This window comes from Lepidochelys kempii, chromosome 2 (assembly GCF_965140265.1).
Source record: "Lepidochelys kempii isolate rLepKem1 chromosome 2, rLepKem1.hap2, whole genome shotgun sequence".
Taxonomy (NCBI): domain Eukaryota; kingdom Metazoa; phylum Chordata; order Testudines; family Cheloniidae; genus Lepidochelys; species Lepidochelys kempii.
Window position 1 is genome coordinate 264,940,738 of NC_133257.1, and position 14,151 is coordinate 264,954,888.

Sequence of the window (14,151 nt, forward strand, 5' to 3'; positions counted from 1 at the left end):
GGGTTATTCCTGTGGCCGCATATCTGCCAGTTTGAAGAGCACTTCCCCCGCCCCCCAGTTGTGTTGAAACGGCCGAGGGCTATTTCAGAACCAGTAACGCCACTTCACACGTTAGCATAGCCTGGTGAACACCATGCGAGGAGCTGGGCCAAAAATTTTTTTGATTTTCTTTTGCACCAAAAAAATGCTTTTTTTTCCGGCCCGCAAACTATTTGCTAAAATCTGGTTGAATCTGACAAATGATTTTGGTTGTAGAAAATTTTTTAGAAGATTCCAAACATTTCAGCTTGACTTTCTGATTCCAAACCGCATTTCAGTTTCAAATTTGGCCAGTTAAAACACTGATGTTTAAAGCACCTAATGGCTGAATCAAAAAAAAAAAAAAAAAAACCCTTTCACCCCAAAAAATTGCTTTGAATCATCCGAAACATTCAATGTTTTGACCAAAAAAAAAAAAAAAAAGGTTTTGGTTTAAATCAAACTGGATTATTTTCCAGATTTTTCGGTTCAGCCCCTGAACTGACAAATCCATTATTTTCGTAGCTTTTGTTACGTGTCCCCATCTGCAGAGGATGTGGGTCTATTACAGACCATGCCTCTTTACCTCAAGCTTTAGTGATACATGTTTTAATTCAGAAAATCTTCAATTTGATTCCTTGTATTACTCAAGATGCCGACTGTCCCATTAGCTCTGCACTAGCCCACATCAACTAAAAGCAAAACCCTCCGAGTCTGCAAAGAATACATGCACTTTGCTGCATTCGTCAAGAAATTTTATGTCAGAGATGTTTTCTACTTAGTGAACTGCAAAAGCAAACAAGTACCTAAAGGGTTTAGCAATTATTAATATATTACTTTCTTTCCAAACAAAGTGGGAGCTCCATAATTATTGCCTTGGGCTGTTAAAGTGTGGGTCGCTGATAATTTTCGAAGAATATAGACAGTATCATTTGAATGGGATTTTTTTTTTTAAGTTATCTTCTTTATATATTTTTTTCACTTGTTCTCTTTAACAGAAAATTATTTTTCTGGCTGGTGAAATTTGCCAGATTGACAGCTCTGCACACTGAAAATTCCTCTTTTTAGCCACAGAAGAGGGCATGAGCTATGCAATTCTGTGCCAGCCATGCTGGGGCTACTTTGTTCACTTTATAATATTCTCTGAGCAAGAGGCAGTGCCTATATCCACTGCCCCAGGAGGACAGGATATAAGTAGAGCAGGTCAGAAAATGGATTGTCCATCCTGCAAAAAATTTCGAGATTTTGGGGGAGGGGGGAAGCGTCCCAAATTGGAACAAAAAGCCAAAATTTGGACATTTTCACAAAACAGAAGTCCCCAGAAAGGTTCATTGTAGGTCAGTCAAAATGTTTTGTTTCAATTTCCAACATTTTTAATTTTAAAAACCATAAAATAGAGTAAATTTTGAACTAAAAGTCACTTTGAAAAGAGAAACGGAAACTTTCTGGGCTGAAAATGTCTGAACGAGGTGTTCTGTCATTTTCACGATGATTTTTTTCCAAACTTTTTCAATGTGAAATCTGATTGTAATGGATTCAATTTTGCATTAAAAAAAAATCAATGTAACCGAAATAGCATTTTTTGATAGAAAAATGTTTTGACGGTAAGTTTTTGACCAGCCCTAGTCACTAGGTGAGTTGCAGGAGCCATTTAAAAAGGGACTGCAGGAAGCCCTAGAAAATCCACTGTCAGGAACAATCCTGCATCAGCAGGGAGGGGACGACAGGGCAATGGACAGGGGTCAGCATTGCATGCACCAGTTACCGCAATGTGGTATCTATATTCCTGTTAGGATTGCCAACTTTCTAACTGCTGAAAACTAGACACCCTGCCCCTTCCCCGAGACTCCGCCCCCAGTCCTGCCTCTTTCCCAGGCTCCACCCCTCTGCTCGCTCACCCCCAGGACTCACCTGCCGCCTGCAGAGCTGGGCTGGGAGGAGTTGACGCAGAACCTGCCCAATCGGTGCGTGGAGGGGTGGGGAGGGGTCCCTGGAGCAGAGGGCCAGGGTGGGGAAATTGGGGGCACAGAAGGGCAGGTGAGGGCCGACAGGATTCACCCCACACACACACACACACACCAACTTATTTGCCAGAAAGACTGGAGCCAGCCAAGAGCCAGCCAGCCAGCCACAGCTAAGCAGAAAGCAGCTCCTCCAGGCTCCAGCTGCTACGCTTCCTGCCCTGCGGTGGCGGAGGCCGGTTACTGCGGGTAACCGGACGTTTAGTGTCCAGTCAGCAATGCTGACCGGACACAGCCAGGTTCCCTTTTCATCTGAACTTTCCGGTCGAAAACCGGACACCTGGCAACCCTAATTGCTGTGGTCGTCCCCCTGTGCTTGGGATGAGGAATCATCACTCCATAGCGACGACGAGTAAGGCTGGGACAGCACTGATTCTTGTTAACGTTATATATTTAATTATAGTAATCCCAGGGTTAAATCTGACTCAGCTGACTTGCCTGTTTAGGGCTAGGTTTTCCCAGGCGTGGATGCAGCAGTCAGTACTGATTCAGCAAAGCACTCAAGTTCTGGGTGGAATTCTCCCTGTGTTATTCAGGAGGTCAGATTTGAGCATCCCAATAGCCCCTTCTGGCCTGCAAGTCTGAGAGTGCAGCTGCCTAAGTCCCACTGTCTTCATGGCCTTCAACATTTTGCAGAACAGTGATGGAATAAGCACTGAATCGGGGGGTCTCAGACTTTCCAAAGTTCCCAGCTTCCACAACTGGGGCTGGGTTTTCGAAAGCACTCTGCTCCCCTTGTTCTAAGGAGAGTGGCTGAGCGCTTTGGAAAACCGGAGTTCTTTTGAGAATCTGGCCCTGCACCGGGGTGCCGAGCCCTCCTGTGTCTATCTGTGTAATCTGTGGCTGTGCACCGGCCGGTTCTGGAGGTGTGATCTCTGGCTGTCCATTGCCGCTCACCCTGTGCTAAATGCAACCTTGATGGACGTGGGCGCAGCTCCCTTTGACTTCAGTGGAGCTGCGTCTGCTCGCACCAGGACTGGCTCCTGGCTCCATCAGATTTCTTTGGGCCAAAAGAAATCTGATGAGGTTCAATAAGGATAAGTGCAGGGTCCTGCACTTAGGACGGAAGAACCCAATGCACAGCTACAGACTAGGGACCGAATGGCTAGGCAGCAGTTCTGCGGAAAAGGACCTAGGGGTGACAGTGGACGAGAAGCTGGATATGAGTCAGCAGTGTGCCCTTGTTGCCAAGAAGGCCAATGGCATTTTGGGATGTATAAGTAGGGGCATAGCGAGCAGATCGAGGGACGTGATCGTTCCCCTCTATTCGACATTGGTGAGGCCTCATCTGGAGTACTGTGTCCAGTTTTGGGCCCCACACTTCAAGAAGGATGTGGATAAATTGGAGAGAGTCCAGCGAAGGGCAACAAAAATGATTAGGGGACTGGAACACATGAGTTATGAGGAAAGGCTGAGGGAGCTGGGATTGTTTAGCCTGCAGAAGAGAAGAATGAGGGGGGATTTGAGAGCTGCTTTCAACTACCTGAAAGGGGGTTCCAAAGAGGATGGCTCTGGACTGTTCTCAATGGTAGCAGATGACAGAACGAGGAGTAATGGTCTCAAGTTGCAGTGGGGGAGGTTTAGGTTGGATATTAGGAAAAACTTTTTCACTAAGAGGGTGGTGAAACACTGGAATGCGTTACCTAGGGAGGTGGTAGAATCTCCTTCCTTAGAGGTTTTTAAGGTCAGGCTTGACGAAGCCCTGGCTGGGATGATTTAACTGGGAATGGGTCCTGCTTCGAGCAGGGGGTTGGACTAGATGACCTCCTGGGGTCCCTTCCAACCCTGAGATTCTCTGATTCTATGATTCCCGCTGGCTCCTGCAAATATGCAGTCTCCGGCTGTGCGTCTGCTCCCTCTGTGTGCAATGAGCGGACGCTCACCGCGTGTGCAGTGAACGAATGTGTCACGTGCTGCCCGTGCAGTCTGTGCCGACAGCAGTGCACCTACTGGCTGTTCTCTGCTGCACACCTGCTGCTTCTGTGCACCATCTAGAGCAGCTGCAGACCTGCAGCTCACTTGCCGGAGGTGCTGGTGCCCACCTGCTGCTTGTTTAACGTCTGCCCAATGCTCCCCGCCCCGCACACCCTGTGTGTGCAAGGTGCCCCTGTCATAGGAATATATCAATGGGTTCCTGAGTCGCTGGCTGAGTCAATGATCTCCCAGAATGCCGACACCCAGAACCAGCACGTGCAAACAGCAGCAGATGCTGGGGTCTAGAATCCCATTTTGATGGGTCACTGGCACAGAAGAAAGAATTGTCCGTAAGAGCAATGAGTTGGCACTCGAAAGTAATGAGCAGCCCTAACCCGGGGCTTTGAGTGCTCTTGGTGAGGCGCAAAGGCGAATGGTAAATGCCATGGGGCAGATCTCAGGACCTCTCTCCTCTAGCAAGTGTATTGCAGCCCGAAGTGGGGGCACATGTTTCTCTTCTTGCCCACATTCTCCTGAACAGTCAGGAGCTAAACACTAGGTCATACCTGCCCTTACACCGGGATAAATCCATAGTAGCTCCAATGACACCAGATCCAACCCATGAGCTCAAAATGAGACCCTGCTCAGGGCACCCCAATGGGACTAACTACCCAACCATGTCAGATACCCCTTGGCTCTTCCATAGAGAGTTCATCTTATACCAGATTTCATGAACTGACTTCCTTCCTACAGTAAACCTTATGGGCCGGATCCTCAGCTGGTGTAAATCAGCATAGCTCCCCTCGGGTTAATGCCGTTACACCATCTGAGGATCAAGCCCTATAAGATGTTCCTCCTTATCATTATTTTTATTAGAATAGTGCCTAGAGGTCTCAACTGCAGTCACTTGAGCTAGGTGCTGTACAAGCATGTAGCAATGGTGTCTGCCCTGAAGAGCTTACAGTCTAAAAGTGAGGCAAAATGAGCGGTAGAGGTGGGACTAGAACCCTCAGTCCCAGTCCAGGGCCTTAGCCACAGAAGCAAGCTGCCGCCTGTAAAACGCCCCCTGGAGAGCCCTCTCCAATTTGCACGGTAGCCTTTTTCTTCTCCAGCTTGTTTTCAAGCTCTCGCTAGCTCATAACTACCACTGCTTCAGGTTCACACCGCGTTTTTAACCTCCCTTTCTCCCTCTGCCCTCACTCCAGATGGGCTGTAAGGTAGTCGTCACCTTCTTCCTCTACTTCCTGGCGACCAATTACTACTGGATCCTGGTGGAAGGGCTCTATCTCCACAGCCTCATCTTCATGGCCTTTTTCTCTGAGAAGAAGTATCTTTGGGGCTTCACGCTGTTTGGCTGGGGTGAGTCGCCGCTGCTCTCGGGGCTTTCTAAGCTGACTCTGTGTTTGTGTGTCTATGTGTCTGTGCAGGTCAAAGAGCAGATGGAGACAGAGTTACAGGGCTGGGAGGTGTTGCTGGAAACATCACCCCTGAAGGCCTTATTATCTGCCCTTGTCCACAAACTATCTCCCCAGCATGCACAGGAGTCCTCATCAGGACATGAAGCTGCAGTGGGGATGCTCCGTGGACAGTCCTCCAGTCTGCCTCCCTCCATGAGGGCCTCTGGATCCATAGAGTAGCTGATCCACCAATCCCTCCTCTGACTCGCCCCATCCCCTTAATCCCCGCCGTGTAGCAATGCACAGGGAACCACCCTAAAGTGCAATCTGCAGCATACAAGGTTCCACTCCTCCTACATGGGGTCCCCAGATCCTGTCCCAGGCAGTGCCTTCTTTCCCTGTGGCAGGACCGAGTCCCTGAAGATAATATTTAGATTGATCCCGTGCAGACCAGTCCAGGGGTGTTCCTGGAATGGAGCACTGCAGCTGATTTCACTCTTTTTAATAATTCTCTGCCCTTAGAGATACAGGGACCAGATCCTCAGCCAGTGTAAGTCGGCATGAGTGTGACACCGGCTGGGCCAGGTTCCCTTGAGACTGTCAGCATCTGGAGAAATGGTTGTATAAACGAGACGTGCAGCCAGGGCTCAGGGTGTTGGTTCATGGGGGAGTCCTACACTCTGATTTCCTTCCTCTGGCCTCAGACTCTCCTGCCACCGGATTTCTCAAGTGTCTGAGCGCACAAATGGAAACCTGCAATTTGTGGGGAAGCGATTTTTTTTTTATGCCTGGATCTTTTCTTGGAGCAGGGAGGGAGAGAAGAGGTGGGGGCAAGCCATTAGTGGAAGGCTGTTTACACACAAGTGTTTAAGAAGAGAATGTGCTTTTGTTCCCCTCTGGCACTGGCTCGGTGAGACAAGGCAGGGATTAATGAGGTGCAGATCGTTTGAGGGCAGCATGATAACTGCCTGCAAGCATCTGATCGGTGGAAACACCGAGGGAGAAGAGGGGATGTTTAAGACGGTGCTCACAGGTATAATGAGACCTAATGGGGTGCGGTATATGAGCAAAGAAACACACAGCAGGGAAAGCTTCTCGAAGGTGGTATCTATTCGAGTTTCTCAAGCGAAACAGCAGAGACCTTGTTTTAAAAAAATGTACTGGACAAAGCCCTGGAGAATATACTGCAGGCCTCAATCTTGCCTTGGCACTGTATGTAATTGGTCATTTCCACCTACGGTTTCTATACTAGTGGATCTCCCAACTAGCTAGCTAGTCAACATTTAAGGTGTAATGGGTATGTCACAGCCACGCGGTGTGGCACTCTGTCCCGCGCTAGTGGTGGCTAAGCCACATAGCAGTTGTTGAGCCTGCTACAGCTTTGCTGCTGAGCTTTGATCTTTGAGCTCGGCTGGTAGCGGTTTGTGTCTGAAGATCCAGGGGTCCCAGAGGTGGCAGCGTTGCAGAGGCTATGAAAGCCTGGCTTTCCTTAGTGAAAGCTGAAGAAATGATGCATTGACTAGTGGAATTTCCAAACATCCGCTGTAGGACAGTTCCTCTTCCAGCTGCAGTTAGACTCAGAATTTTTTGGACTCACATATTTAAAAACTCTTCAGAGTACAGGAGTAACATAGAATCATAGAATCATAGAATATCAGGGTTGGAAGGGACCCCAGAAGGTTATCTAGCCCAACCCCCTTCTCGAAGCAGGACCAATTCCCAGTTAAATCATCCCAGCCAGGGCTTTGTCAAGCCTGACCTTAAAAACCTCTAAGGAAGGAGATTCTACCACCTCCCTAGGCAATGCATTCCAGTGTTTCACCACCCTCTTAGTGAAAAAGTTTTTCCTAATATCCAATCTAAACCTCCCCCACTGCAACTTGAGACCATTACTCCTCGTTCTGTCATCTGCTACCATTGAGAACAGTCTAGAGTCATCCTCTTTGGAACCCCCTTTCAGGTAGTTGAAAGCAGCTATCAAATCCCCCCTCATTCTTCTCTTCTGCAGGCTAAACAATCCCAGCTCCCTCAGCCTCTCCTCATAAGTCATGTGTTCTAGACCCCTAATCATTTTTGTTGCCCTTCGCTGGACTCTCTCCAATTTTTCCACATCCTTCTTGTAGTGTGGGACCCAAAACTGGACACAGTACTCCAGATGAGGCCTCACCAGTGTCGAATAGAGGGGGACGAACAGAGGGACCTTACCAGTTGAGTCTTGTGTCTGTTTTACTTCGGCGAGAATTGCATCGAGTGTGCGCTGCCGCTTAGTATTACAATGAAATGCTTGGTACAGAACAGGCCTGAAAAATGATTTCCTAGTGCAAATCCTAGAAATAGGGGCAATACAGTAGAAATAATGCCACACGTTTAGCACAAAGCAACATTGCTAATAATGCCCAAGTAGCCAAAAAATCCCCAGTCAAACAGGCATCGGATCCTTTCATTAACGCTTCCGATCGCTGCCAAAGTATAATCAGCTTATTGAGCAGTTCACAATGCTAAAGGCACACCTGTCACAACACCAATTATCCATTTGACTCCAAACATTTGTGGCTGTTTAATTAAATTCCTCTGAAATGAGAACGGATGATTTCCTCCAGTTGCATTTGGTTTTGCTTTATTTGGATTAGCATGATAAAAAAATATATATATATACACATGGCTTTGATAACTTTTGGGCATTCAGAAGGCGGCCCTAGTCCAGTGCCCTCTGAAGTCAATGGATAGACTCCAATTCAATACAGCGGGCATTGGATCATGCCCATACCACAGTGAAGACCAACGTAGAACCAGTGATAAATAACTACCATGTTCCCATAGGTACAGAAGGGAGAAGTTTGCCCCAAGAGCTGAGATCCTTTGCTTATATAACAACAAACATCTAAGGATTTGTAATGCCCTGGAGATTTCTAGGAAAACCCAAACCTTTCACCATAAATCAATTTATGCTGAAGGAACCAAAACACCAATTTGCTCTCTGATGTTAGATCCAAGGATTTATCTGGAGGAGACTTTACAGTCCAGAGCCTCAGCTGGCGTAAGTTGTTGTCAACAGTGGACCTGGAATAGTTGGTTTTTCAGTTCACTAGCAGTTCCAAAAACTAGAGTAAAAAAAATTGTTTGGGGTTGACCTGAAAATGAGATTTTTTTGGAAAATTTTCAGCAAATCAAAAAGATGAAAAAAAATTCCTTTTGGGTCGCACAGAATGTTTCATTCAGCCTGAAACCAAATGTTTTCTTTTGGTTTTAAGCTTCCTTTTTAAAATTTATTTTGTACTGTTTTAAAATTCAACTGAAGGAAATTTCAAAACGGAAAGTCGTATCAAGTTAAAAAATATTACAATGGATAGATTTGTGGAGGAATTTGTCTGGGGTTTTTTCATCTGAAACAATTTGCATCTGAATTCAACATGAATTTGCAAAAAGTTTTGTTAACCCAAATCCCCATTTTTCACTGAAAAAAAGTTTCTGCTGAAAAATTTCACTCACCTCTGGTCAGTAGACGGATCTGGCCCTTCTTGTAGTGAAGAGGATACAAAGGTGAGAGAAGGAACTTGTTTTTTGCAGACATCTAGGGCTGGAAAAGATTTTACTAGTGTCAATAAATTCACCAACAAGCTTCAGGTTCTCTGCAGCTGCTATATGAAGGAAGTCTGAGGAGTATGACCAATAACTGTAGAAAATCAGACTATCTCAATTGTATTTTATTCACATTTTAATTGTCCCTGGTAGCTGGACCTCATGGCAATTAGACACTATGGGGGTGAGTGTGATAGGGAAACCTAAAATAGACAGAGAGTTATTGCTGTCAGGGGAGTACAGAGAGGCACCAACTGGCATCAGAATCCCATTGTGCTAGGTGCTGTACATACACCTAGTGAGAGACTATCCCTGCTCCCAAAGTGATTGCAAGCTAAATGCAGAAAGGTCTGCCACAACTTAGAGCAGCCTTGAGCATCTCTTCTGTGCAAGTGATGTTACTCAACTGCTTGTAGACAGGGAAGTGAAGAATAACTACTCCAGCCACTGGAGCAGAGGACAGGGAAGAGGGGCTCTTTTCCACAGGTTGAATGCAATTATTGTATTATAGCCCAGAACACTACAGTTTACACTCCAACTAGTAGAGACACAAGAACTTTAGGGCAACCCTTACTCACACTGAGTGGCACTTCCTCCTAATGGGTTCCTTGCATGAGCAAGTGTAACCCACACACTTCCCGGGTGTGGTGTTCTGGCCCATGTAGTGGCAGCGAGACCACTTAGAGAGCGAGACTGAGTTTGCTCTACAGCCTGAGCGAAAAGGCAGGTGGCTTTTAGCTCATGCAGTAGCGGCTCATGCATTTAGCTCCAGAGGTCCCAGGTTTGATCTTGCCTGCCAACAGCTGGGATCTGTTGGCATTACACAAGCCAGACTTCAGTGAGGGGCGCATAATCTGCCCTTTGCTGACCACGCATGGTTTGGTGTTACAGATCACTCAGAAAATAGCACAATAGCATGGAATAGAGATGCCCCTGTAGGCCTATGAATAGATACAGTTCATCCCGGCCCTCCAATGAAGTCTCCCTTTCTGAACTGCAGGTGGAGTCAGGATTCTTAGCTCTTCGTCATGCAGGACTCAGGGGCTTTAGAAGAAGAGAGAGAGAGAGAGAGTGTGTGTGTGTGTGTGTGTGTTGGAATAGGGCTGAGGGGAAGGATTTTTGCCTAGCCTGAGATGTTTGCACTTTTTCCAGCTCAAGGGGAGAGACCTGACTTTATAGAACCTGCATTGTACACACTGTGTGTATTGATTGGACATGCACAGCGCATACAATGTGGATACTGTAGAAGTCAATTACAGCATCGCCACCCTGGGGGACTCTACCTGTGGCTTCACATGCAGGGCTGGGGTGTGGGTGGACGGGTGCACGAGTGCATGAGGGAGACCAAATTGCTTTTGTGAGGCTTGCCCTTTCTTGGCTGGTTTGCCAAATGCAAGAACAGTTCATCCGTTGTGACTTTCACTGCCAGCGCCACCTGCAGGCTGACACATACGGCCAAGTTTTTGAGAGTGTCTTCTAATTCTGGGTCCTGACATTGTGCCTGGTTTTTAGAGTAGGCTGAGCACCCACCGCTCCCATTGATGTTCCTGGGAGCTGTGGGAGCTTGGCTCCACTTAAAATCAGTCCCAAGGGATCTCAAATTGGCCATCCACATGATGACCATAATAGCTACTGGTTGGAGAGGCCAGTAGAGACCCAGAGGAAAGTGGAGTTAAAGAGATACTGTAGGGAACCCAAGGGTCGAGGTTCTTATAGATTCATAGATTCATAGATATTTAGGTCAGAAGGGACCATTATGATCATCTAGTCTGACCTCCAGTACAATGCAGGCCACAGAATTTCACCCACCACTCCTGCAAAAAACCTCTCACCTATGTCTGTGCTATTGAAGTCCTCAGATCGTGGTTTAAAGACTTCAAGGAGCAGAGAATCCTCCAGCAAGTTCTTTATAGCATAGATTTCTTTTTTTCTTTTAAATAATTTGAACAAATAGCTGTGGCCTTTGGAAAGAACCTGCAAGGCCAAATTCTGTTCCCGTTACACCAATGTAAAATAGAGATGATCAAAAAAAAAAGGGGGGGGGGATTATACAAAATGTTGTCAAAGTAATTTTCATTTTACACATTTGAAAAGGGAACTAATTTCAAAATGTGTCTGATTTTGAATCAACATTTTTCTGTTTTGAACGTTTGTTTTCAAACTTATTTGCTTTTTAAATTTTTCGCTTTCTCTTTCCCCCAATCACACAATTTTCTCTTTTTTCCCCCCTTTTCCTCTCCCTCCCCTTTTCCTTTTTCCATTTTGCCATTCAGAAAGAATGGGGAAGAAGGGGAGAAAATGAAAAGTAATTAAAAACCCTAGTTTTTTTGTTTTCCAGGGGGTTTTTTTCTGAAAAATTGAAAATTTAAAGATAGATAGATAGATAGAGGGGGTGTATGGGGGTAGAGAGAGAGAGAGAGAGAGAGAGAGAGAGAGTGTATGGGGGTAGATAGATAGATAGAGGGGGTGTATGGGGATAGATAGATAGATATAGATTGTATGGGGTAGACAGAGAGAGAGGGAGTGTATGGGGGTAGGTAGATAGGTGGATAGAGGGGGTGTATGGGGATAGATAGATAGATTGTATGGGGTAGAGAGAGAGAGAGAGAGGGAGTGTATGGGGGTAGGTAGATAGATAGAGGGGGTGTATGGGGGTAGGTAGATAGATTGTATGGGGAGAGAGAGAGAGAGGAAGTGTATGGGGGTAGATAGATAGATAGAGGGGGTGTATGGGGATAGATAGATAAATAGATAGATAGATGGGTAGATAGAGTGTATGGGGGTAGAGAGAGAGAGAGAGGGAGTGTATGGGAGTAGGTAGATAGATAGATAGAGGGGGTGTATGGGATAGAGAGAGAGAGGGAGTGTATGGGGGTAGATAGATAGATAGATAGAGGGGGTGTATGGGGATAGATAGATAGAGGGAGTGTATGGGGATAGATAGATAGATAGAGTGTATGGGGGTAGAGAGAGAGAGAGAGGGAGTGTATGGGGGTCGGTAGATAGATAGATAGAGCGGGTGTATGGGGATAGATAGATAGATATAGATTGTATGGGGTGGGGGGGGGAGTGTATGGGGGTAGATAGATAGAGGGAGTGTATGGGGATAGACAGATAGATAGATAGAGTGTATGGGGGTAGAGAGAGAGAGAGAGGGAGTCTATGGGGGTAGGCAGATAGATAGAGGGGGTGTATGGGGATAGATAGATAGATTGTGTGGGATAGAGAGAGAGAGAGAGAGAGAGAGAGAGAGGGAGTGTATGGGGGTAGGTAGACAGAAGGGGTGTATGGGGGTAGATAGATAGATTAGATAGATGAAAATTGCTGATATTGAGAAAAGATCATCTTTTTTGTTTAAAAATATTGTGTTTGAAAAATGTCAACCAGCTCTCTGCACACCCAAACGCTGCCTCCCCTGTCTGCATTGCTAGGACTAGCCGCGTCCTGCTGCCTCCCCACTGCCGGAGCCTTTCCCCGCCGCCTCCCCGTTTCCAGAGCCTTTCCCCAGTGCCTGTAGCGACATGCCCCAGTGCGTGTGGACCCAGCCTGCCTTTCCCTGTGGCGTGTAGCTACATGGGCCCTGCATGCTGCCGCAAGCACAGGCAAATGTAGACAAGGTCGTAGGCCGATCAGAGCACACTAACAGACCAGGGCGTCCACACTGGCAGCCACAGCGCTCCAGCGGGGGCGCACAAAACGTTATTCCACTCGCCGAGGTGGAGTACCAGGAGCGGACCAGCCGCGGAGTCAGAGCGCTCTGCGTGCCTTGCCAGTGTGGACGGGGAGTGAGCTAGTGCGCCCGGGGCTCCCTTAATGCGCTGTAACTCGCAAGTGTAGCCAAGCCCTTAGTCTCTGCCCCACGCCCCATTCAGGAAAGTCCTTAGCACCTAGCACCTAGCACTTAGCACCAAATTAAGCACATGTTTAACGTCCCATGGACTTCAATGGAGCTGCAATGGACTTACAGTTAAACACAGACAGAAGGACTTTCCTGAATTGGGCCCCACAGAGCATAGAATCTACACAGAGTTTATATTATTAATAACCATCCTCTTTGTTTTCTGAAAGGGGCTATTTTACTACCATTTGTGGAAGCTCTTGTAGGCCCAATCCTGCATTTTCAGGGAAGTCCATGGGGGATTTGGGTGCAAAAAGAAATTAGAATTGGACTCAAAAAAAGAATATATTCTATTCAATATTGTCTTAGCTCTTACAGGGTGTAATGCCAGGTGTAAACCCACTGAAATAAGTGTGGTTACACCAGAGATGAATTTGGCCGTTACGCTTTAAACATATTTTCCCAGGGTTGTTTTAGCTTTCGTTAATTCATGAGGCAGATGGAAGAAGCTTCTTCTCCATCCCAGTTGAGAAAAAGCTCTTTCTTTGATCAAACCAGTGATCAAATCATGATGGGTAAAATGTCAAGATGCATCAGATTAGAGGAAGGAACCCTGGTGATCTGAATGACTTGCCCAGCAAAATCTCCCAGCCCCCTAATTTCCGTAGTTAATACTTATCTCCAGAACTGGTCAAAGTTGGGAATTTATGTCCCATAGGAAATGCTGAGATTTTTGTCCTGAATCGGGACAAAAAGTCAAAACCTCAGCACTTTTGCAAAATTATATATTCCAAAAATATTTTGTTTTGACTTTATCATTTTGATTATGTATTATATGAACATAAAAGTCAAAACTCTAATGCGGAAAGAAGTTTTGATCACTTCAATATGTTCCTGCAATGCGTTTCATTTTTTGTCGAATCAGCATGTTCCAACTTGAAACGGTTCTACTGGAAAGTTTTCAGCTAGCTCTATTTATCTCCTGGGTTTGGAGATCAGCCTGGAACTATCACAAAGATGCTCTCTCCCATAGGATTTCTGCTGAATCCAGTTTCAGCTGGAAGCAGTGAGAGGGCTATGTGCACTATATAGCCACACAGAGCCTAGTGCCTCCAGATGACCTGTAACCCAAAATGGCAGCACACGTACTTTCCCCAACTCCAGGCTGCAATCCTATCTGACTCTGGGTGCCACAGGGCTGTAAACACAAATGAATATCCAAACTGATCTGCCCTACTTCCCAAACTTTTGAGAAGGTCTCAGAGCCTTAGAAGCAGTGGAAGGTAGAGAGGTTGTCACTGTCTGAGAGTATTGCCAGCAGCCATCTTGGGTAGCTGTGCGATGGATATGTAAAGGTTAGGATGCTTTCTATCCCGAGAGGTAG

At 46.4% G+C, this 14,151-nt stretch overlaps 1 protein-coding gene across 4 annotated transcripts in view; it reads left to right on the plus strand.

Annotated features, from left to right (window-relative positions):
- PTH1R (parathyroid hormone 1 receptor) overlaps window positions 1–14,151 on the plus strand; it is a 187,978-nt gene that overhangs the window by 148,031 nt on the left and 25,796 nt on the right. For all 4 annotated transcript variants that reach the window (XM_073334849.1, XM_073334850.1, XM_073334851.1 and 1 more), the window contains one exon: window positions 5,159–5,312. In XM_073334849.1, coding sequence (XP_073190950.1) covers window positions 5,159–5,312 — 154 coding nt within the window. The remainder of the gene's footprint in view (window positions 1–5,158; window positions 5,313–14,151) is intronic.